Genomic DNA, 24867 nt, shown 5'->3' with positions numbered 1-24867 from the left:
AAGACGACATTTGCCGTCTCCTGAAACAAAATATTGCTCTTTTTTTTTAACAAGATCTTATATAAAACTTCATCAATGGTGGCCGATCAGGTGTTCAGTGTCGCCGATGTTGCTTCCCACAACAGCAGAACTGACTTATGGGTCATAATTCACGGAAAAGGTAATATACCCAGTCAGCATGTCCATTGGAATACTGTCACCTAACTAGATATCCTAGTCTACGATCTTTCGAAATATGTGCGAGATCACCCGGGCGGAGCAGATGTTCTATACGATGTTGCTGGACTCGATGCGACCGAGGCGTATGATGAAGTCGGCCATTCAGAGGATGCTGATGAGCTCTTGGAGACCTGTTTGATTGGCACGGTTAAGGATGCCCACGAGATCAAAGCCCCCAAGAAGGTTGTTCGGCTAGTCCCGCAAACTGCTCCGAAGGAAGCCACTAAAGCAGCGGGTTCATCAACAGGCGCAGTTACCTTGGTTCTCGGCGCGTGTGCTAGTGGCGCAGCGCTCTACTTTGCTTCCCAGCGTCATCCCGAACTATTGCGAAAACTTCCTCTGCCATCGCCGTCGCTACGGTCTGCACCGACTTTTACCTTGCCGCAGGGAGGGTTCTCCACCGGATTTGCTGCTGCTACCTCCGTGTGTGCCACTATTGGCGCTGTTCTTGCAGCCAAGCTTTCCAAGATCACACAGATCGAGTCTGGATTCACCAAGTATCCTCCTCATCTAAAGAGCCGACCTGTGATAAAGGCAGATCCTGGGCTTGCCCGGGGTTTCCTGCAGCCAAAGGAATACCAGGCGCTTCCCCTAATCAAGAAAGAGCACCTTTCGCCGAGCGTCTTCCGCTTTGTGTACCAACTGCCGAACGAAACCGATGTTATTGGTATTCCAATTGGCCAGCATTGCGCTATCAAAGCTAATATTGACGGAAAGGATATCGCCCGATCATACACCCCAGTCTCTAATAATACAGACCTAGGCAGGCTGGAGCTGGTTATCAAGTGCTACCCCGACGGCGCCCTAACTGGAAAGTACCTCGCCAACCTAAAGGTCGGCGATAAGACTCTCTTCCGCGGTCCTAAGGGTGCAATGAAGTACAAGAGGGGCCTCTGCAAGAAGATTGGAATGGTTGCTGGCGGCACTGGAATCACCCCTATGTACCAACTTATTCGCGCTATCTGCGAAGACGAAAACGACACAACGGAAATTAGCCTAATCCTCGGCAACCGCAGTGAAGAAGATATTCTCCTCCGAAAGGAACTCGAAGCCTTCGCGAGGAAGTATCCTAAGAACTTCAAGCTCTGGTACATGCTCGACAAGCCTCCGCAGAAGTGGGCGCATGGCAAGGGTCACGTCACCCAAGCTGTCATGGCTGCCAAGCTCCCGGCGCCTTCTCCCGACACCAAGATTATGCTCTGCGGACCTCCTGGCATGATCAAGGCTGCCCAGGCCGCTTTGGTATCCATGGGCTTCCAGGCTCCCGGATCTATTGCCAAGATGACAGATCAAATATTCCTCTTCTAGTCTATTATCTTTCCTTTCTTCGTGCACTCCTATCATTTTTCTTTCATTCATTTTGCCACTCTCTGTCTTTTGATTCTTCAGATAGATGAATTTTCTATTTTCTTTTCTCTAGGCCAATAGAAAGCTATCAAATGGGTCAAAAATCCTCCTATTGTGACGCATGACAGAACGATGGACGGAGATCACCTGATGGACGCGGAGTGATGGAAACACCCGACTAAGCTAACCCGATGGGGCCTGTTTGCATAAGCCCTCTACAAGATAGTTGCCAGAGCCTCCGTAGTTTCTTCCTTCTTCACCTTCGTTGTTTCGTGAATGCACCTGGGTACTTTTCCAGTTGGCTCTTTCCATGATCGTAACACCTATCTCGAAAGATATTTTAGATGTGTATCTGGGGAGTGTCCTAGCACAATATTAGGATGAGACTGTTACGATCATGGAAAGAGCCAACTGGAAAAGTAACCAGGTGCGTTCACGAAACAACGAAGGTGAAGAAGGAAGAAACTACGGAGGGTCTGGCAACTATCTTGTAGAGAGCTTATGCAAACAGGCCCCATTAGGTTAGCTTGGTCGGGTGTTTCCATCACTCCGCGTCCATCAGGTGATCTCCGTCCATCGTTCTGTCATGCGTCACATTGATGATGATAGAAGATCAGGGGGATTGCCTGTTGAATAGCTATCCCCTGGCTGTACGGACGTATTTCTGTCCGTGCGGCCGATACTCAGCTGTTACAAAGCCTGAGTTTCTCTGTAAGCCAGTATTACATACAAAAACATAAGAAACCTGGGCGCTTGATGAATAAGCCCGTTCTTAGTGGTAAGTTACCACTCCACATATTTCGACACACCCCCTCAGCAAGCGGCCAATTTCGCCCAATCTGCGCGTGGCCTATCTCACCTAGGTGTGCGAAGCTTCCAATAGCCGTTCAATATCCTCCAGACCCATTGAACGAACGAATTCAGTGTGTTTTTGCCTGGGCAGCAGCTTGGTAAGCCCATCGGCCACCATATCGCCCGTTGGCACCCACTGCACTGGTATTCTACCGGCCTGAACTTCCTGACGAAGCCAGTGGTGGTGGATGTCGACGTGACGAAGCTTGGTGCGCAGTTGAGGTGTTTCCTTAGTCAACAGACCGACAGTCTGCTGGTTGTCGCATCTCAAGGCGACGGGTTGACTTGGCAGGTAATTAATCGCTTCAAATAAGCGAGTCCACATGCATAGCGATCTCCCTGCCGATGAGATCGCCAATAATTCAGCTTCGGTGGTGCTGGTGGTGACGGTCGTCTGTTTGGAAGCCTTCCAATCAACCGGTCCACCATATATCATGCAGATGTATCCCTCCGAGCTCTTCCGGTCATGGTTGTCAGCGAAGGATGCATCACTGAAGATCTGCACCTCCGCTATCTCTCTGTGTGGTTCGGACGGATGCGAGGGTGCACGGTATGTGATAGCCCTGGATTTCGTCTGGTAGAGGTAGGAGATAACTCGATCGATAGCGTGGAGGTGTTCAGGCCCAGGGTTCGTCAGAAACTGAGCCAGACCTCCAGTGGCTTTAGCCACGTCTGGTCGACTGATTGTAGTAGCATATTGGGCAGACCCAACCTTCTGTTGGTATTGATGAATCTGCTCTGGTGTAGCCACACCGTTGTATGGCTTCATCGTCGTCTCGGGGAGGGGGGTATCGTACCTGCGGCTCTCGGTGAGATGATATCGGTTAGCCATTGAAGAGATGTAGGAATCTTGACATAGCCAAAGCGCCTTCTGTCGGCGATCTCTAAGGATGCGTATCCCCAAGAACCACTGCGCTTCACCCATTTCCCTCAGTTCCCATGCCTCACAGAGCTTCTTCCGCAGGTTGTCTGCGGCTGTCCGTTTCATAGGGTGGTTGACAGTGATGATATCGTCGACATAGAAGAATACAATGATTCCGTCACCGACGAAGAGACAAAGATCTTCCTGGACGACGCGGAGACCTAGGGAGGTAAGCACCCGAGAGGCCTCACGCTGCCATAGCCTAGGAGACTTCCGTAGGCCATACAGGGCCTTCATGAGCCTCCAGACTCTCTTCTTCTTCCCCTGAGGGAATAGTCCAGGAGGCAGTTCCACATAGATCTCTTCATCTAGTGGGCTGTTCAGAAATGCGTTGACGGCGTCGTGCTGATAGGTGTCTAGGTCGAATGCAGCCACCAGTGCGAAGACGGACCTCGCTGTCCGTGCTGCCAACGTTGCTGAGTATTTTTCGTCACTGCTGACGGCTTGGAGGTCTCCACGTACGCAGATTCTGGCCTTGTGCTTTACCAGGAATCCATCACTGTCGAATTTGTACGTGAAGACCCATTTCAATGGTAAGATCTGGATGCCTCGGTCTGTTGGGCGGTCGATCTCTTGGTATGTCTCTTTTCTGTCTAGCGTTTTGACTTCCAGCGATGCCGCGGCGATGAATGCATCACGGTGTGGGTGTTTCATCATCTCCAGCCAATTTGTAGGTGCAGGAGGTAAGTCGTCCTGGTGTGGCCGTTAATACGGCTGGGGAGGGTTCAAGCCAGTTGCATATGCGGCTAACACTCCGTCGTGATTTTCATCAGGGTCCTGCATCATTGCGAGATAGCCATAACCCTGCGGAGCCCTTCTCTGGCGCGTGCCCGTGACGATATTGGTCTGTGAGACCGTCCCGTCGATATCTCTGGGCGCTCTTGGTGTCATATATTCTTGGAGCTCATCCTGAAGCTGTTCATCAGGGGTCTCTTGACGAAATTCAGTTGGAAATGCCCCTGGCGGGCTCGCCTCTGGCGGTGCATCCGGTGTTGGAGATATAGAGATCTCTGCTGGCTGCGACGCTTCCTGCGTCACCGACGGTGTAGGGGATGGTGTCTGATAGACTGCCTGTCTGTCCTTCTGACCGTCCTTCTGAGTTTCTATCGTCTCTTCGGTTGACGCACTCGGCTGAGGGATATCTTGCATTGGTAGGGCGTCTTGTTCTGCGACTGTTGCTTCTTCCACGAGCCCTTCACTATGTGTATTTGGCTGACTATCTTCCTCTTCATCAAGGCCAATATTCCAAGGTAGGGTGTCGATGATATCGTCGGATGGTCCAACCTGAAGCTCTCGGGGATCAAATTTGACATTCTCATCAAATACCACGTCGCGCGCTTCCCTGACAGCTCCCCTGTGCGGAAACCAGATTCGCCATATATTGGAAGCCACATAACCGACGAGATAGCCGATCTCTGCACGATCTTCCATCTTGGCTGTCCTCGGGACGCCCTGGCGGCGTACGTACGCTCTGCAACCGTACACACGGAGGTTCGATAGGTTTAGGCGGAATTTTGGCCGATTCTGGTCTTGGTGCATCGCTTCAACGTGTGGAATGATCCATTCGCCGTTAGGTAGCCTGGTGGGCGATCTGTTGATGATATAAACCGCTGCCATGACTGCTTCTGGCCAGAGGTTTCTGGGTAGGCCTGATTCTATGAGAAGCCCTCTGGCTACTCCGATGATCACCCCCCAGATCGTTCACCGTGGCTGTTCGTTTCCGGCGTTCCAACAACGCTGTGTTCGATGATCATGCCTCTGTCTAGACAGAAATCGTCTACTGTCTTTCCGGACGCTCTCTCATGGTCGCTTTTGAACACCCGGATTGTTATTTTCAGCTGTGTCTCCAGCACGGCGATAAAGTGCATGATCGCCGATTGACAGCCGTTCTTTCTTTCGTGAGAAACTGTCGCATGCAGCCGGATACCCTCAACATACATATGAGTTATCCAGCAGTGGCCGTTGTAGGCCGTGGTAAGCTGAATGAGGTCGAAATGAATCCTTCCATATCTTCCAAAGACATGCTCTCTTGCTGCAGGTCTCCTAGATATCTGTCTCTTGGCTGTATTACGCTGACAGACCTCACATCTCTCAGGATTACACTCTGCATCATCTGTAGTGTCTCCCTTAACCTCGATACCATCGACCATCTTGGAGAGCCTCTCGATCCGTTGATCATACATGTGGGCGAGTCGTTGATGCCATCGCTTCGGTGTAGCGACGGACACAAGGGGTTTTTGGCTATGCCTGGGGTAACCCGTTGCCATCGCTAGAGGAGTGCTCTTGGGCAGTTTCTGTCTGTCTTGGGTGTTTCCCACGATGTAGAGGTTATGCCTCTTTTCTAACGCTCCAATGGGCGCTTCGTTCTTGATGATAGCGGGGATTCCACTGTGGAATTCGAAGCCTTTCTCACTGATGCGGCCGAGGGACAGCAGATTCGTATGGAAATCAGGTGCGTATAGCGCTTCCACCACTGCCTCTCGCTTCTTGCCTGTCTTTGGGTCTGTTAACCGGAGGATGGCTGTTCCTCTGCCCTTGACAACAGAGTCGCTGTCACCGGTTTCAATAGTGAATTCTTCCTCGGTGAGGCTTTCAAAGCTCCCTCGGTGGTTGCATATGTGGACGTTCGCTCCTGAGTCCAGTATCCAAGAGTCCTTAAGGGGATATCTCTTGGCCATTCGGTTGACCTGACGGGATACGTTGGCTGTATACATGGCCACTCTCCCAATCGATCCCTGTCTCTTCGGTCACTGCTAGCTGGGCAGTAGCCTGGGTAGTGCCTCCATCCTCTTTGATCTTCGCGATCTTCTCTTGGTCGAATTTGCTAAGCTTCTTGATAGCCTTCGCGACCAGTTCTTCCGTCTCGGCTCGTGGCTTCCAGTAGTCTGGCCTAATGCTTTCGACGATGTAATAGCAGAATCTCCAGGGATGGTTTCTTCCGCATACACAGGGGGTCCTTTTCTTGTCTTTCTGATGATTTTTGGTATCTTGCTGACCCTTGGTGTTTCCTTGCTCAGGTGTTGCCTCCGGTTGGCCATCCAGCGTTGACATAGCCAGCTTTCCAGCCCTTTCCTTTCCTGAACGCTCCAGCAGACTTCGTCGTGTGCGGTATGCGGATATAACCTCACCAAAGGTGGGATTCTCTGTCTCCAACCTGTCACTCCAGGTTGAACAGAAGAGATCATCCTGGACCTGGATGGCTCCGAGGAAGTCTCTGATAGCGAATTTGGCAGGCGTTGGACCGCATGAGACATCTGGTACACCCGCAGCTTTAGCTTCTTCGTACAGAGACGTCCAGGCGGTCAACCACTTGTCGATGGACATGTTATTAGACGGGTACGTCAGCATTTGACGCCACTGTCTTCGGAGGTCTTCCACACGGTCGGCTTCCTTCCATGCGAACTCCTGCCTCAGCTTCACTAACTTCTTGCGAGCAGAGATGACGCCCACAAGCATATAATGGTGCTCCGCGGCTAACGAACGGGATATAGCATCACTGAACCTGTTGAGGGCTCGGGCGGTCCTCGCTCGTTCGGCCTCTTCGCGGTCGTATCTGTTGAGAATTCGTGCATACTTCTTGTACTCATCATCGGTGAGGTCGACTTCGTCTGTCGCATTCTTGTTGATCTTGCTAACCGGCGGCAGGGGAGCCTTCTTTGGAAGCTCTTTGATCTCTGCATCTGTCTTTGCAGGGTCAAGATACTCCCAAAGGTCGTTTTCGATGGCTTTGGTTTCAAAGTGACCAATCCAGACCCTCCACTGGGCCTTCGTCCTCAACCGCTGGTCCCATGGGATAGGTTGAATTGCTTGAGATTCAGTCTCATCAGACATCTTTGTATGTGTCTTTTGCCGTGATCCTGACGGTGTCTCCTCTGGTCTGAGTCCTTGTTGATCTCTTCCAGGATTTTGCACAGTCGTTCAGGGGTATTCGGCGATAGGAAGGCTCTCACTGTCAAGATGCAGAGCAACGGTCTTCGTTGATTATATCTTGATGCTTCAGTGTGCACTCGGGCTCATAACTGACAGAATGGGCTGATTCTGTATGGGCTAGTATGAAAGATGTCCAATGGGACGAGAGATAATTGATCAGATTGATGATGATAGAAGATCAGGGGGATTGCCTGTTGAATAGCTATCCCCTGGCTGTACGGACGTATTTCTGTCCGTGCGGCCGATACTCGGCTGTTACAAAGCCTGAGTTTCTCTGTAAGCCAGTATTACATACAAAAACATAAGAAACCTGGGCGCTTGATGAATAAGCCCGTTCTTAGTGGTAAGTTACCACTCCACATATTTCGACACATAAGTTCAAATCAATCACCCTGAAAATTGAACCTCTTGGAAAGGCTGGTACGTTCTCGCGCGAGCCTGATGAAAAAACAACGTGAATCTATTTATTGGTGCAGTGCAGAGCATTAGCCAATAGGAATTCTGCTCTTACCTCGGAGCTCCCGCGGCCCGAATCATGTCGGTGAGCTGAGAGGTAATCGGCTCAACGACGGATCCGTATGTGGCGAACTTCGGCAATAACTTTGTTTGTAATCTAAATTCTCCGCGGGGTGCCATTCCAGCACTTCCCACGAGCCGCAGCCGACTTGGCTTACAAGTCGTGCTTCCGAACCTATCATGCGATGGTGGAACCGAAGGTGAATAGAGCACTTTGTATATAAGTTGGACACATCAGTTAATCATTTGATGAGCACGTCCATTAGGAATTCAATCAATTTCTCACACCAATCTGTTACTTTCTCATGCCTGCGTCGAGACATTTTTCTCGCTCGCCTTTAGTCGCACTGGCGGTATTGCTAGATCAACAGTCAGCCAGAGAGACAACGAGAATGTCACGGTCACATGACATAAAACGTTGTGGCCAGTAGTAGTAGTTAAAGGGCGCCCATCTCTCTTTCTTTTGTTTTCCTTCCTCAGATCCGAATATTTTCGTTGAATGGACTCTTCTTCTTGATGAATTGCTAAGTATACACTGAACCCATTATTGAGAGCATAACGGAATGAAGTATTTGCCTTCTATGAAAAAAGTAATGCGATTTTTTCAATCTGCAATGCTTAACCCATTTAATCTCTCCATAACTCGCCGTATCTTACTGTGATCTGGACCTAGAGCCTTCTCATAGCCTGCCAGTGCTCGCTGGTACATGTCTTTTGCCTCTTTCAGCTTCCCTTGATCTTTGAAGAGATTCCCAAGGTTTTTGACTGTATTGAGAGTGACCATATGATCTGGACCGAGGGTCTTCTCATAGCCTGTCAGTGCTCGGTAGCACATCTTCTCTGCCTCTTTTAGCATCCCCTGACCTTTGTAGAGATTACCAAGGCCGTTGATTGTCTCGAGAGTGGACGTATGATCTGGACCGAGGGCCTTCTCCGTGCCTCTCAGGGCTCGCTGGTACATCTCCTCTGCCTCCTTCAGCCGTCCCTGGTGCTTATAGAGATTCCCAAGATTGTTGACTGTGGTAAGTGTGGACGTATGATCTGGACCCAGGGCCTTGTCAAAGCCTGCCAGTGCTCGCTCGTACATCTCGTTTGCCTCTTTTAGCTTCCCCTGATTAGAGTAGAGAAGGCCAATGTTGTTGACAGTTTCAAGTGTGGACGTATGATCTGGACCAAGAGTCTTGTCCTTGCCCACTAGTGTCCGCTGGTACATCTCCTCTGCAGCCTTTAGCTTGCCCTGGTCGGAGTAGAGAAGGCCAAGGTTGTTAACTGTGTTGAGAGTGGATGTATGATCTGGACCGAGTGCTTTCTCATAGCCTGCTAGTGCTCGCTGGTATATCTCCTCTGCCACCTTTAGCTTGCCCTGATATCTGTAGAGATTCCCAAGGTTGTTGACTGTATTAAGCGTTGACGTATGATCTGGACCGAGTGCTTTCTCATAGCCTGCTAATGCTCGCTGGTACATCTCGTCTGCCGCCTTTAGCTTGCCCTGATCTCTGTAGAGATTCCCAAGGTTATTGACTGTAACGAGCGTAGACGTATGATCTGGACCTAGGGCCTTGTTATAGCCTGCCAGGGCTCGCTGGTACATCTCCCCCGCCGCCTTTAGCTTGCCCTGATTATGGTAGAGAAGGCTAAGATTATTCACGGTGGTAATAGTGGATGTATGACCTGGACCTAGCGCTTTCTCGTATCCGGCTAGGGCTCGCCGGAACATTTCCTCGGCCTCCTTTAGCTTCCCCTGATTAGAGTAGAGATTTCCAAGATTGTTGACTGTACTGAGCGTGGGCATAGGATCATTCTCATAGCCTGCCAGGGCTCGCTGGTACATCTCCTCCGCCTCCTTCAGCTTGCCCTGATCAGAGTAGAGGATACCAAGGTTGTTGACTGTCACGAGAGTAGACGTATGATTTGGACCCAGTGCTTTCTCGTAGCCTATCAGTGCTTGCTGGTACACCTCCTCTCCCTCCTTCAGCTTCCCTTGATTAGAGTAGAGACCCCCAAAACCAAGGAGTGCTCCCAATACTGTAATATTGTCGCCTGACCAATCTCTATGGCGTACAAAATTCGCGTGTGCAATAAGCCGTTGCTGGAGATCTGAATAATTTCGAGTACGTGCACTAGGGACCGTGTATCCAACGGATATCAGTGCCAGGTTATTGAGTCGGATCGAATGAACTTTGTCTGCGCTAGCAATATGCAGGCACCAGTTTTGTACCACTGGATGCATCGCATAACTTCCCCCTTGTTGCGTCGTCTCAAGAAGAGAGAATCCGATGAGAGTCTTCACGTTGATTTTGAACGTGAGTTCATTTGATGTGGCCTGTTCGAGTCATGCTGGTACATCTGGGCTATGACAGCCTCCTTTGACTAATCCATACCAGATATCTCGGTTATCGAAATGAGCAAATAGCAGTAGCAGCTCTGCAGCTTTCGGGTCCCGCTTCTGAATCTCATGGTATGAGATCGTCCACGTTTGTAGCATATTGCCTTGCTGGTACTGACGTCCAGGATTTGATTGCAGCTGTAGGTCAGACCAAGATTCTTGGTAATACTGCAAGTACTCAGTGATGTTGGTTCCGGTTTGACGCATAAAGGCCCCGGCGATGACAATTGCCAATGGCAGTCCACCTAGGCGGTCGGCAAGAGCCAAGGTATCTATATATAGTTATTATCATCAATAAGGTCTGCATATCATGCGTCTCAATACCTGGATTGCTCTGTAGCTCACTAACAGCATTTCTTTCTAACAGGTGGCTACTCTCTAAGAGCAGTCGTATTGTATCCTTCGAGTCAAGTCTGTGGACTGGGAAAGGCTTCCCTAGCTCAGTTATATCTTGAGGTCGAGAGGTAAGAAGAATAGATCCATGGTCAGCCGCAGGGAAGAATTTCCCAATATCATATGTGTCACCATCAACGTCGTCGATTGAAAAGTATTGATCGATGTTGTCGAAAATGATTAACCAGCGTGAGTTGTCCTTTAGTGCTAGCCACCTTAACACATAGTTAGCTCGTTGCTCCACTTCCTCATCATTGCTCGCCTCGGTGTTCTGTGACTGCCCCGGTAGTCGGGGTAGGATAGAGCTCAGAGATTGCAAAAGTGTGACTCGATCCTTGCCACTCAGCCAAAAGATGGCAGTGAAATCAAATTTGCGGTCTCGTGCGAAACGAATCGCTAGCTGTGTTTTTCCTATCCCCCCAAGCCCATGAAGAATCGCAACCTTGCGTGCCTGGGAAGAGTTTGGCTTTAAATACTGCCATAGCTGATCTAGCTCGTCTTGCCGTCCCAGGAAGTTTTCAATCACGGGCACAGCAGTAAGGTCTAATGGGACATCGAAGCGGTGAGCTGTATATAAGGCAATATTCAGCAATGATTCTGAACTAGATGGGAAGTGCCGTGGTTAAAGATTTAGAGTCCCTCACCAGATTCTGCTAGAGTGTTCCGTGCTGTCGGGGTGCTGGTAACTTGCTCGATTGGAATAACCAAGAGAAGCTCTTTTGCATAGGCCGCAGCCACAGCTGCCGCATAACCTTGCCATTCCTTATTCTTGTGTGAATCGGCGTAGTCACTGATACCCCTAATGACTAGGCATGGGAAGTCATTCATGAGTCCCACAGCTTCCATCTCCACACAGTATATCCTTAGGTCCCGAGCCAGCCGATCCCGTTGCCTGCCATGTTTCACTACCTGATTTGCTGATCCAATCAGTCCATAGTGGATGACTGGTTCCTTGTGATCTCTCGAAGGCCGTGGAGACAATTTGGATCGATCGCAATTGAGGCACGTATCAGTATCAGATGCGACATGCTCATATTCCACTTGAAATAGAAAATCCTCTTGGGTTGGTCGTGCGAATGTCGTAGCCTTGCGCGGCGGAATTTTGGCTTGGATGTGAGAAATGAACTCAACCACGCGGCTTTCTTCTGTGAGGTGATGTGCTTGAAGAGTAGCGAGAGCAGTTAAGAGAACCTTGGGAGGCCGGTTAAGCATCCCCATCCGCTGGAAATGACCGCTGAACGCCTTTCCAAGGTCATATTGGATCACGCCCCCCGAAGTGTCCGTCGGCTGGCTCACTACAATATCCCCAAGTCGAATATCTGCATTCCTGGTCGGTACACCCCCGCCGATGCCGACCAGGAAGCCAATTCGAATGGCAGGAAAGCTGGAAAGCAACTGCATCCCAACGGTTGCAGCTGATATAGTGCCATATGCGCCACCCGGTAACGTAGCAATCACAATATTGTGTTCCCTGATGCTTCCCAAAATATATATATTTTGATCCATCGGTAGACGAGGCAAAGGGGAGTGTATTTCGTCTAACATCAACTTCGCAGCTGCCGTCTCCACAGGCAAGGTGCATATCCATCCGACCGTGTAATCGTCATGGGATAGAGTGGATTTCGCTTCCATAATAGGCTAAGTAACATCAAGTTCTTGACATGGACCGGCTGGGTGTTTGATTTGTAGCTAATACGAAAGGAACAAAGGTGTCATAAAGCGCAGGTTGTGGAGATGAATCCCTCAGTTGGGAGAGAGCGGGGTTGAGAGGTCTGGACACGAGGGCTCAGGCAGCTCTTCTACAAACAGGGTTAGAGCAGGTTGACAGGGATCCACTACCTAATTTGGTTCCGGGCGGGTTGTCTCTTTACCGAATTTGCCAATGGGCTCGGGCTTATGAACCAGGACAGTTGAAATACTCGCCTAACACGAGCCATCGGGGTGGATCACAACGCACAGGGGCGAGTCTTTTGTCTCCGGCAGACTTGTATTTTGCTTTGCCAGACAGCGATGAGCTCTGGCACGCACCTTCAGGCTTAGCTGCCCGATTGGCAGAAGAAGCAAGCGCGTATAGCGAGGCAAATTTTAGAGAGAAGTGGATTTCTCAGACTGTGCGACTTCTGCAGCCTTGTGGTGAACGATTTAGGTGGATATAGCGGGTGCTATACCCGTAAAAACAAATACGCGAATATTGAAATCATTAAACTTCCTGTTACACTTGGCAAGTTATTAAGTAGAAGAGTCCATTCAACGAAGATATCGAATCCGAGGAACGACGGATACGAGAAAGAGGTTAATGTATTGAGCTATCTTAAGGAGGGAGGGAGGGGGGCGGAAAGAGGGGAGAGAGAGAGATCGCTCTATCCATAGTCGACACCGGGGACAGAGACCCGACCCACCAGGTAGGCCATCTCTAACACGCCTCATTATCCGAGGCAGTTCATGAAGATTGGCAAGATCATACTCCACTGCCTGGCCGCTCGCCTCGCGCTCCAAGTATCCCGGTGCATACTGCGCAATACTCCTCGACCACTGTGACCACTGTGACGCATGACATGACGATGGACATGGAGATCACCTGATGGATGTGCGGTGGAGGAGAGTAGCTGGCCGGACTAACCTGATGGGGCCTGTTTGTATGGAAGCTCTCTACAAAACTGTAGACAGCACCTCCATAGTTTCATCCTGCTTCACTTTCGTTGTTCCGTTGAATGCACCTGGTTCCTTTCCAGTTGGCTCTGTTCCATTATCGTAACACGCTCGACGCTCTTCATGGGTAAATCAACCGTAATTTTTTCTCGCTTATGTCTCTGCAGCTGGAGTAGAATTAGTAACCCGGTCAGTCCACTAACAAATAGCGGCAGGCTGGACATGAATCTTCCAATCGTAGATATCCTGGACACGACCAACAACCGAGGCGAGTTCAGGTTCGCCAATTGGGGAAACCGAGAGTCGTGGTTGTTACGATGATGGGAAAGTGCCAACTGGAAAGGAACCAGGTGCATTCAACGAAACAACGAAAGTGAAGAAGGAAGAAATTATGGAGGTGGTGTGTACTGTTTTGTGGAGAGCTTCTATACAAACAGGCCCCATCAGGTTAGTCCGGTCAGCTACTCTCCTCCACCGCACATCCATCAGGTGATCTCCATGTCCATCGTCATGTCATGCGTCACAGAGCGTATACCACTCGCTATAGTAGAAGATCGCACCTGGCGTGCAGTCGCGGTCTAGGTCGTCAGGAGTTGGGCCCGTAGACGCCTAGGATGGAGTGCGTTCCCATGTATTAGCAACTCATGTTAGCAGATATCATTATTGTCAAATGAAGTGCAAGACCTACCTAGTAGGTGGTGACCGTGATCCAAGCCCCCCGGGAGGCTGTCAGATGAGTGCGCCATTATTACCAGAGTCAAGACGATCTTCAATTGAAAATTTCATGCTGTTTGTGCAGATCGGTATTGTCCAGTTTGACTCCAGATGGTGCAGATGTAGCGAATATAAGTTGTGCAGGGCCCTAGTTTTCGTGGAAACTTTACAGAATGGACCAGGTCCATAGCATCTACTTCTTGTTTGAGATGCAGCCAAGCCGAGCACGTACGATTCTCATTCAACTGACCAACTATTCTTTTCATTGACTCATGGAGCGGAACCGGTTGAGAGCTTGCATTATTAGTTCCGGCTGCGCTGTGACTGGCTGGCATGTCGCCTTATCTCCGCTTGCTGTTCGAAATTTATAATCCATCACATGCCTAGCAGCGGGAGTGCTCTTGTAAGGCCAAGAGTTTGGATCGTCAATGTTGTGTGATATAGGTCTATAGACATCATTAGATTTTCTCATAGCCCTATATCCCTGCCGCCAGCTCAGTCTCCTATAAATCCAATGTTCGACTCTCATAATCTTCTGATTCATTATCGCTCACACCTTCCTAACAGAACCGCATCGAGCATCTGGAGAAGATTGGTGAGATTACACTTTTATCATGCACTTTATGCCCTTGGCCATGTTTTTTCTTAAGATTTCTCTTCCTTTCCCTCTTCGTCCGTTTCATTTCCATCATCATTGCCACATTTCGCAAGTTCAAGGACAACGTTCATCATCTGCTGGATCCGAGTGGTTGCACATTTTCGTACAAAGTCGAAACATAAGAGCTGGATGCATGTTCGGCGCTTGTTGTTGGGAGCGGAATCGCCAGATCACGAGGTCTTGTAACTCCCGCGAAAGAGCCTCTGGACTTTCTCTGTAGAACGTCTGACGGGCGCTAATGTTGCCTTTACGTTCGCATTCCTCGGCTAAGTCGAAAAGGGCCGTTACTCTCGCTTGATCGGCTATATCGACCACTTGTACAGGCGCATCCCCTAAGAGCCCGAATAAGCCCGACGCCGCCCCGACTCTCCGGCTCGCGTGTACCACAAATATCCGCATCACAATAACCCAGCTCGGATGTTTCTGTAAAAGTTGTAGGTCGATTATGTTACAATGCTGTAACAGTGGTAGGCGAAGCGAGCCACCACGATTTACCCACTTAGCCTGCCAAACAAGGTCTAAGAGAGGATTACCCGAGGTACAATAATGGGCTTCGTAACCGGGGAAAAAGTTTAGATGCGATAAGTCTCGCATAGGATCGATCCATTGCTCTAGCTGGTTAAAGCCTGTCCAGTCACATTCGTTAGGGACTAGAAAGTCATCAGTCTCGACAACCGGGAACCCTGCCTCGAAGACCACGGCTCGTGCCTCGCGGCACACTAGAGCGATCATAGGCCGGCATCGATTTGCGAACGATGTATGCCTCACGTCGCACGGGACCGGTTCCATCCAGTCAAAAACCTCGGCCGGGAGTGGACAGTCGAGCTCGGAAACCCGGCGTGGGAGGCATTCGCGCCAGATCGCTAGCCGTAACTCAGCCGGCAGCCGAGGGAACGGATGAAAAGTACACTCGTACGCCTCCATCACGCGCTACTTTGCCTGATTCCCGGGGACTTGGTCCTGGGTATCCTCGAATAGAAGTGATGATAGAGTAATAAGAGAAATAAAGAAGAAGAAGAAGAAGAAGAAGAAGAAGAGACTTTGATCGTCGAGATCCTCCTAACTCGGCGGCAACGAACACGTCCTAGGGTGCGATCTGGTGATCGTTTGCTGCGCGCTCGTCTGATCTTGACGAAAGCGAAGAGGATGAAGGTGGAAAGAGAGAGCAGACCGGCAGGACCCTCGAGTTTGCAGCGGCTAGGACTTAGCGCAGTTTTTAACTTTATAGAGACCTCCAGGGTGGACCTCACTGGTCCCATTACGCGCTAGGGTTCACGGAACAGATGTGTGGGACATGTTCTTGTAAGAACTTATGTCAAGACTAAATAGGGCCAGATCCTAGGCAAAATAACCACTAGACCAAAAATGCACTATAGGCAACATTCTTAGTCTATACCGTCATTTATTGCTCCGACAACTTAGAAGTGGTTCTGCCTTGGGCCCACAGACCAACTAGGCAAACATTCCACATTAGTGCCGGTGAGTAAGCAGTGGCTGAGTGATCCTCCTTGCTCGACATTCGGCCACTGGTGTCCGCAGGGGTCGTTCTCTTGACAAAGTAGCCATCCCGTGCTAAGACTGGGTCTCCATGAGAGATCCCGGCTGCACAGGCAGCCAATCGCAATCCCCAGAGCAAATAATTCAATGATATACATTCACGTGTCATGTGTTGTTAATACTCCGGCCATTCTGAGTCAACATCTTCTCGCCAAGAGCGGAATCCGCCACGGATATCCCCGATGAATCTCTGTCCATGACGGTCCAACCCCAGCTGTTTCAACTTCTGCACGGCTATTTGAGAGTCATTTCCAAGACGACAGACAACGTAGATCGGTTCATTAGACTCGGACGCAGCCAGCTCTGGAGGAACCCATGAGGGGAGTCCATTCGTGGACGGTGAAGCCAGAATTTGCGAGATGGGAATGTTGATGCTGTCTTCCAAGCTGCAAATTCCGTATTGGACCTTGTCTCGCACGTCAATGATGGTATGAGCTCTTCTGGTGGGAAGCTGATCACTTGATCCATTGGATCCGGATATCGACTGCAGGTGTCTCTCGCTATACTCTCGCGCAGATATGCGTTCATCAGGGCCGAGAAACGACGACGCATTGGCGGAGCCACAGAAGAACACGTAGTCTGTGGAACCCGAGGTGATGGTATCTAACGTCACTGATGCTTCCGCAGAGCATACTGCGCAGTTTGGCCTGCGCGAACGAATACGAATCGTACGGAATAAGGGATTGGAATATGCCGAGAAGATGTGTAGCGATTGAGAGTCTCGCACATGCGACATAGTGGCATCGCCAATCACTCCATCGCCCAGTGTGGTGATCACCTTGATCGCTTCCAAGGCCTGCAAAACACCCATGATTCCGACCACCGGCCCTAGGATGCCACCATCTGCGCAGCTAACGACACTATCCGCCGGTGGGGGTTTCGGGAAAACACAGCGATAGCATGGGCCCCCTTCTTGATCGCCAGGCGGTCGGGGGGGATTGTTCAACACCATTAGCTGTCCTTCGGTTCGAAGGGCGGACGCCGAAACCAAGGGTTTCCCCAAAAGCACCGCGGTATCCGAGATCAGGTATCGCGTCGCGGGATTATCGGTACAGTCAAGAATGATGTCATACTGTGCAAAGATCGCAGGTGCTTCGCTGGGTGTCAGGTGTGCTCGATGTGCGATGTAGTTAGGATGAGGATTCAGTCTACTCAAAGAAAGTCGCACCGTCAGCGTTGGCGCAATATCTTCCATGCCCCGAAGATCATCACCCACTCTTGTAGAGACTCAATCGCACTGTCCACTTTGTATTTGCCCACTTTCCGAGCAGAGTGCAACACTTGGCGATGTAGGTTGGAGATCTCGACGGTGTCTCCGTCAATAAGTCCAAGCGTGCCCACGCCAGCGCCAGCAAGGTACTGTGCAGCGGGACATCCAAGGCCCCCTGCACCAACCAGCAGGACTTTGGCCGAGCGCAGCTTCAGTTGGCCTGCTCGATCCGAAAGACGGCGATTGTGAGTGACCATCTCTCCGCACCTGTTGTTGACATGCCCATGCCACGGGAACCCCACTCACCTTCAAGACCAACTTGAGATACGATCATCTGTCTTCCATATCGCTTATACTCGTCCTGAAGTAGTGGCCATCGCGATGTCCGCCCATCACGGGGCTCATCATCGTTGTGCGCGGAGCTTGCGCGCTTTGAGTTTGCCGCGGAGGCCTTCTCAGCGCTGACAAGATGGCGCTTCAGCTCCGCAAGCTGTGCCTCGGTGGCTGCGATCTGCGCTCGCAGAGAGATGCATGTTTCCTCCAGATCGCCCATGAATATTGCTCTTGGACCGAACAGGAAGCAGGCGAGGGATGGATTGTCCGAAACCGCAGTCGTGAGTCGCGCGCGAGTCGCAAGTCGCAGCTTCCCCGCGGCAAATTTGCCGTTCCACGTGCCCCACCAGGGGCCGGTCCTTCCCCATGGTGAGGCCTGCGGCGCAAGGCCACTACTTTCCCACCTTGATCTTCAGCGAGCTGACCGAGCTGCCCTTGTTGACGACTTTATCGATGCTGCTGGTATTCCCGCGACAGTTGCAGCCTCTGGGATATGCCGGCAAGCGTAGGGACCTGAAATGATGTTGCATGAAGCCGAGTGGCGCAGTTGATTGCTCATGAGCCATGAGAACAGACATCAGATTTGTTGGGTAGACTGACTGGGGTCCATTTTCAAGTCGCCCAATTACAGAGGGTTCCCACATTCTTACCTGAACAGCGAATGGTCTGGATTGGAATGAACAAAGCAAGTATCAGGCATTCTGGAGGCCCTACTCCGTACAGCATGCCTTATCAGTTTATCAGCGCAACGGCCAATATCACACTGATAAGACGGCCCGCGGCGCGTCACGGGGCTGGATCACGTGGGGCTCACCCGCACTGCGTCACTGTGAGCGATAAGCTGCGATAGCCCATCCCCGTCCTCAGCTTCCCTTCATCGTCTCTCATCATGGCGCACTCTCCGCGGTCTCGGAGCCGAGCGAGGAAGGGCCCGAGCCTCAAGGGTCTCTTCCTGTCAGCTGCATTACTACCAAATGTCGTGTTGGCGCACTTTAACGACCCTGCCGTCCAAGTCCCCATTATCCCGCCACCGGTGCCTGTGGATGAGCCAAATCCGCCATCCGAAACACATGAATTTGTAAGCTATCAGGGTGGGCCTTACATTGATGACAGAGGCTTATGTATTCCAGTCACTTCGTCACATATTCCACCGAGGGACATATGATCACCCTGACCTCCTCGCGAAACTCGACGTCTACCCAGACACCCGTCTATGGACATTGTCAGAGGATGGCACAGAGCAGGAGCCTTTTGCGATATCTTCACCCCTGATCGCTTCCTCAAACCCCATCACAATACAACGCCTGGCGGATCGACGCTTGTCGGTGATTGAAGGGCACTTGGCTGCCGCAAAGTCCTCGGGCGCAGCGCCAACCTTGCCGCCGTCGGAATGGGTGATGGACACGCTTCCAGGCCCAAATGTCACAGACAAGAAGACTGTGTTGACTTTTGCGCGGATGACGGCAAACGATTATATCGAAGAACCCGGTACAGAAGACTGGGAGACCATTCACGGCAGATTCAACTACTCCAATAGCTTTGGATGGAAGAGGGATGGACTGCGAGGGCATATCTATGCCGATAAGACGAATAGCACGATTGTGATCTCTTTGAAAGGAACCTCTCCGGCTCTCTTTGATGGGGCCGGCACCACCACCAACGACAAAGTCAATGACAACCTATTCTTCGGTTGCTGCTGTGGCCAAGGTGGTTCGTATCTATGGAGGCAGGTTTGCGACTGCCAGAGCGCCACCTATACCGCCAACTTAACTTGCATCGTCGAGGCGATGAATGATGAGAACAGATACTACAAGGCTGCTATTGATCTGTACTCTAATGTCACCGAGATTTACCCGAACGCCAACGTCTGGTTGACCGGCCATTCTCTGGGCGGCGCCATGACCAGTCTGCTCGGCCTGACTTTCGGCCTCCCGGCAGTCACCTTTGAAGCAGTTCCAGAAGCGTTGCCTGCAGCTCGGCTCGGCCTTCCAAGCCCCCCAGGCCATGACCCACGCCTTCCACAGTCGCGGGACTTCACGGGAGCGTACCACTTTGGCCATACAGCGGACCCCGTTTATATGGGAACCTGCAATGGCATCAACTCTATTTGCACATGGGGTGGCTACGCGATGGAGTCAGCCTGTCACACCGGTCAGATGTGTACGTATGACACCGTGGGTGACAAGGGCTGGCGTGTTGGCCTTGGAACACATAAGATCAGGAATGTTATATCAGATGTCATCGAGGTTTATGATGATGTGCCAGCATGTGCACCGGAGGAAGAATGTTATGACTGCGTGCTGTGGAAATTTTTCAAAAGTAACGGTTCCGAAGTTACCACAACGACCACCACAACGACCACTTCTCCAACTCTCACCAGGACTGCTACCTGTAAAACCCCGGGTTGGTGGGGTTGCCTTGACGAATCGACTACTACCACCGCTACGAAAACCACGACAACCACAACCATAACCACAGCCACAACCACAACCACAACCACCACTTCAACATGCAAGACCCCTGGCTGGTTTGGCTGTAATGATCCGACGACCACAACTATTCTTGTCACGTCTACTTCGTCGACTTCTTCATGCCAGACCCCTGGTTGGTTCGGTTGTCATGACTCTACTACTACCACCACCAACATGCCAACTCCAGCACCCACAATAACAACACCACCCTTAACGAAATCGACAACCTGCCATGATCCAGGGTGGCTCGGCTGCCGGGACCCAACATCGAAGCCAACATCCGCTCATGGCTCAACACCAGCGAGCTCAACCTGTAAGATGCCTGGGATATTCTGGGGTTGCTGGGATGAACCAACACCCACTCCCTCTATCACCTCAGCACCAACCTCAACGCCTACCGCCCCACCCTCTCCTAGCTCTCGGAAATGCACCTACAAGCTCTTTTTTGGCCTCATCTGCCTCGACCGATAATCACTTGTCGGCATTGAATAATTTATTTTGGGTAATATTGGCCTATGAACTGGATGGATTCGAACGGACCATAGATCAGAAGATACGACTACACTGAGCGAGCCTTCAATTTTTTCGTTTATCTCGTTCTTTTTACATCACCTCAGAACGATTTGGATGGCGTTGCGGTTTATTTTGCGGGTTCTTGTTTCGTTATAAACATTCCATCCACATATTGCGCTCACTCGGCATCTGACAATGTCACAATTCCAGTACTAGAGCTTCTTTTTTACAGAGTTCGCCCCGACGAGTGGCTTGGTAGTCCGTTTCATGATAACATAACCATAAGTAGAAAGCCGCCGAAAGTGCTGCTGTCTTAGCTCTGCTGTACAACCGCACTTGCATTCAGCGAGAGCAGGTTCTATACTGTACAGCGTCATCTCATTTTCCTGCACATGATATTATTTACACTAAAAATACATACATCCAAAATGATCTCCCATCCCTCCATATGTTCGCATAGGAACGAGAAGATAAAGCAATCAAAATACCGTCTTTTCCATATTTTCCAGCCAAATGTAAGAGCCATAGAGGGGAGAAGCATAAGTAATATCACTGCGCAACTAGTTAGTCGTTGAAACATGATGGTGTTTTGGTGGTAAAACCATAGTGTTAAAGATAGTGGTAGGCGGTATGTCCAGCTTGCTTGGCTGGCCAGCTGGGTCTGGAATTAAGGTGCGTTAGGCTGGAACATTTCTCCATAGCCATGCAAGGTTATTCATTTCATACAGTATGCAAGTCCCGAAACTGGTGCGACCACCTATACTCTTCAACAAATTTTCTAGCCTCAGTGCCAAGCCCACCCTTCCTTTAAGTAATAACCCTGGAATATCAACTAATTAATAGTTAGTTACCACTGTATGTGTATCAGTACTCTGGCTTCCTGGAATTGAAAAATGATGTTATGGCCGTAAATGTATTGGCGATGCAAGAAATTAGAAAAACAAGGCAAACACCGAAGCTGGATAGTGGCCTGGAGAAACCGGCGGGGTGTCACCTCCCTCTGCCACTCTCCATATCCAAGTGACAGCCCGGGGCCTTACTCGGTACCAGATAGTGAAATAATTAACTTACATTAGCTCGCTTACCTGCAGACTACTCATGAGCTTATTTATCCTGGCCACAGTTCTCTCTACTTAACGATCCGTGACACCCATTGGTGGAAGCTAACACACAACTATGCTAAGACTCCTCGGTGGCATCTGCCTTTGGGGGATAGCTTACATTTCTTTCCACGATAATGCTACCTATTTCCATGTCGGAGCCTTCCACACCATGTGGCCGTTATAGGCAAGACCAAAACTGAACAGAGGAAGTGTGTCACATGTCATAGCTGTCCTCCAGAATTCCACTAGATCCTGGAAACTGAATATGCTATAGCACCGACGATGATAGTGAGGCCAGTCAAAAAACTCAGGGTCTGCGAAACAAGGGGTGCGGCCATAGAAGTCGTAGTAGCGTTACACGTTCCCTCCGCCTGGCACCATCACACGATTAGTGAAATTTTCCACGCGGGTTTACCGACATTCAACTAACCGTATGACCAGCTGCACATCCTTATATAAGCATCCTGATTAAGGTCGTAATAGGTGACGTTATAGTCGGTGCAGTAGGATTCATCGCACTTGGTGACATTCTTTGCCTGCGATATTGAGGCAATCTGATGAAGGCAAAGGCACTTTATATCCGACTTTTTCGTGCTATTCACAGTGCTAACGTAGTCTCCACACACGGAACTGTTGTATAAAGTGTCATAGAATGCTTCGCCGTAACATGGTTGGGCACATTTCTGAAGACTTTCGATCCAAGCGCCCAGAGAGCATGGGGTCCATTCGTACGCAACGGCTCGCAAAGCCAAGAAAAGCGTGAGAAAATACAGTTTAGACATAGCAAAGCCTTGAGTGAAGAATGCAAGGCAAGGAAGGTCAAGGGGACCGAGATTGTGTGAAAATCCTGAATTTGTGGGGGAAAAGAGGTTCGGCGTCAAAGGAGATCTGTTCCCGTGCCTTTTTATTTTTATTATCTTCCGCGACCCGAGTCCGTGACAAGATGCAACTGGTTTCGCGTTAGTAAGGATATTAGGAGCAACTAAGGATCTGATGTAGGCCTAATATAGACTCAAATTACCTGGTCAGATTATCCACATCACCTATGGAACGTCTCGATCTCTGTGGTACGTTGGTTAACGCTAGAGGGAAGTGTGAGAAGGCTTAATTATCTAGATTTATACGGCTCTATATCTTTTGAAATAATTCGATATACGGAGTAACAAGATTTTTGGCTGCACTTCGCGCAGCCATGTGAAGGATAGGTATAGGAAAGCCAGTTGGCTAGGGTGGATATAAAGTAAGAAAGAATATATCAAGTTTTGATAGGGTACAGGAGTGGTCTATTCCGGCCAGTAGAATAGGCTATAACTGGCTAATCGATAGCAAGAGTAGCGGAAAGCAAGAAAAAAGAGCCAATCAGAGAGCTATAGTAATAGATTTCTATATAAAACTAAATATATCGCCTTTGGTATTATTAGCAATATTATAATTTAAAAGTGTAGATATTAGTAAATACTATAGTAAGTAGTAGACTGGATAGAAAGGAAATAGTTTTGATGGGGTACAGGAATGATCTATTACGGCTACCAGAGTGGGCTACCCGCAGCGACTGGCCAATCAGAGAGCAAGAGCGGCGGGAAGCAAGAAAAAAGAGCCAATCAGAGAGCCGCAGCGGCGGATTTCCATGCAAAACCAAATATATATATATGATTATCTGTCAAGACTAAATAGGGCCAGATCCTAGGCAAAATAACCACTAGACCAAAAATGCACTATAGGCAACATTCTTAGTCTATACCGTCATTTATTGCTCCGACATTATCCTACTAGACCTTTCAGTTGATATTAAACAGGCCATTCGACAAGTTCGATCGCGGCAGGAGGAGAGACCAGACCCCAATCCCTAAGGTCCTTGAAATCCCTGAAGCCCCTGATGTTTTTTTTGCGATAACGTACATTAGTCTTAGGCGTACGCTGACTCGCCTGGACCGATAAGCTGGCTCCCGTAGGACCGGGTATTCCCCGGGGATGCCGAATTGTGAGTTACGGCAAAACCTTCCGGCCATAATTTCTACTAACGGCTAGTGCCGTCCCCGCGGGGCGAATAACTCCTTATATCCCTGTGGAGACGCCTATATTCCGGCCAGAGAGCCTATACAGCCATTGTTGCCCGTGCCAAGATCTGATTACCCCCTTCTATATCTGGCAGGGGTAAGCTCTTGGCCGATAGTGGTATAAGCCTCGTTGCTTTTCTCTTGGACTACGCGGCACTATTCGCCACTGGAAATTTTTGACCCAGGGAAGAGAACTCATGCCTAGAGAAATTTGCTAGCAACTCAGGGGCTGTGGCTTAGTTACTCATAAGCCATAATTGAATTCGGAAGGGAGTCGTTCTTCTTTCCGAGTTCCTTCCTCAGGGACATCCAGTATGATCAAGCGACTCGACAAGGCCCTCATACTCGGGGTTGTTCTATCTACCACGCGTGAGCTAGGCCTTAGGATTGATTACGAAGGAGCCAGCTGAAAAGGAACCAGGTGCATTCAACGAAACAACGAAATTGAAGAAGGAAGAAACGATGGAGGAGGTGTCTGCTATCTTGTAGAGAGCTCTCATACAAACAGGCCCTATCAGGTTAGCCCGATCAGCTGTTTCCTTCTTCACACATCCCTCAGGTGATCTCCGCATCATCTGACAGGGCCTCCGCTCTTCCAGTCCATCGTCTTGTCATGCGTCACAATTACCGGATTTTAGTCGCGCCCTGAGACCTGGTGCCGTGGTGAAGATATAAGGTTGCTATCACTTAGTATGCAGTGTTAAATAAGTCTCTCCGATTTTGAAGATAGGCATAGCTAATACTGGGATAATCGGCTCTGCTCTACTCGTAGATCGATTGAATGCAGAACGGCGCAAAGACAGGCAGTAAGCGGTCTTAGGAAGGGCATTCCTTGGGGCGCATCAGGGTTACCTCGAATAGCCCCCCTGTCTGGCCCGTAAAGCGTCGGGGGCAGCGTAATTGAGTAGGTCCACGGATTCTTCAAAGCGGCCAGGGCCAGTCCTCGATTGTTGGTGAACTGTTGGATTACGCCTGTGCCGTTGCCCCGCGGGTCACATGACTAGGCATGCGACGTGTGGTGGTTATGGGATTTCACA

At 50.1% G+C, this 24867-nt stretch overlaps 4 protein-coding genes across 4 annotated transcripts; 2 read left to right on the top strand and 2 right to left on the bottom strand.

The window, feature by feature from the left end:
- Positions 1-75: 75 nt before the first annotated feature.
- Positions 76-1527, top strand: N7482_010738 (uncharacterized protein; the record flags this gene model as incomplete). The annotated part of the gene is made up of 2 exons (XM_056692862.1): positions 76-160; positions 218-1527. The coding sequence occupies 2 exons, from the start codon at positions 76-78 to the stop codon at positions 1525-1527; spliced, it is 1395 nt and encodes a 464-aa protein (XP_056538819.1).
- A 6863-nt stretch (positions 1528-8390) lies between these two features.
- N7482_010737 (uncharacterized protein) lies at positions 8391-12197 on the bottom strand (the record flags this gene model as incomplete). The annotated part of the gene is made up of 4 exons (XM_056692861.1): positions 8391-10109; positions 10131-10444; positions 10518-11162; positions 11210-12197. The coding sequence occupies 4 exons, from the start codon at positions 12195-12197 to the stop codon at positions 8391-8393; spliced, it is 3666 nt and encodes a 1221-aa protein (XP_056538818.1).
- Positions 12198-16258: 4061 nt separating this feature from the next.
- N7482_010736 (HesA/MoeB/ThiF family protein) lies at positions 16259-17906 on the bottom strand (the record flags this gene model as incomplete). The annotated part of the gene is made up of 3 exons (XM_056692860.1): positions 16259-17291; positions 17360-17573; positions 17660-17906. The coding sequence occupies 3 exons, from the start codon at positions 17904-17906 to the stop codon at positions 16259-16261; spliced, it is 1494 nt and encodes a 497-aa protein (XP_056538817.1).
- A 669-nt stretch (positions 17907-18575) lies between these two features.
- Positions 18576-20628, top strand: atg15 (triglyceride lipase ATG15; the record flags this gene model as incomplete). Its single annotated transcript, XM_056692859.1, has 2 exons — positions 18576-18764; positions 18817-20628. The coding sequence occupies 2 exons, from the start codon at positions 18576-18578 to the stop codon at positions 20626-20628; spliced, it is 2001 nt and encodes a 666-aa protein (XP_056538816.1).
- Between the last annotated feature and the right edge of the window lie 4239 nt (positions 20629-24867).

The sequence above is a fragment of the Penicillium canariense genome (assembly GCF_028826845.1).
Source record: "Penicillium canariense strain IBT 26290 chromosome Unknown utg000008l_segment0_segment0, whole genome shotgun sequence".
In the NCBI taxonomy this organism is placed as follows: Eukaryota; Fungi; Ascomycota; class Eurotiomycetes; order Eurotiales; family Aspergillaceae; genus Penicillium; species Penicillium canariense.
This window is presented reverse-complemented; position numbering and strand designations above follow the sequence as displayed.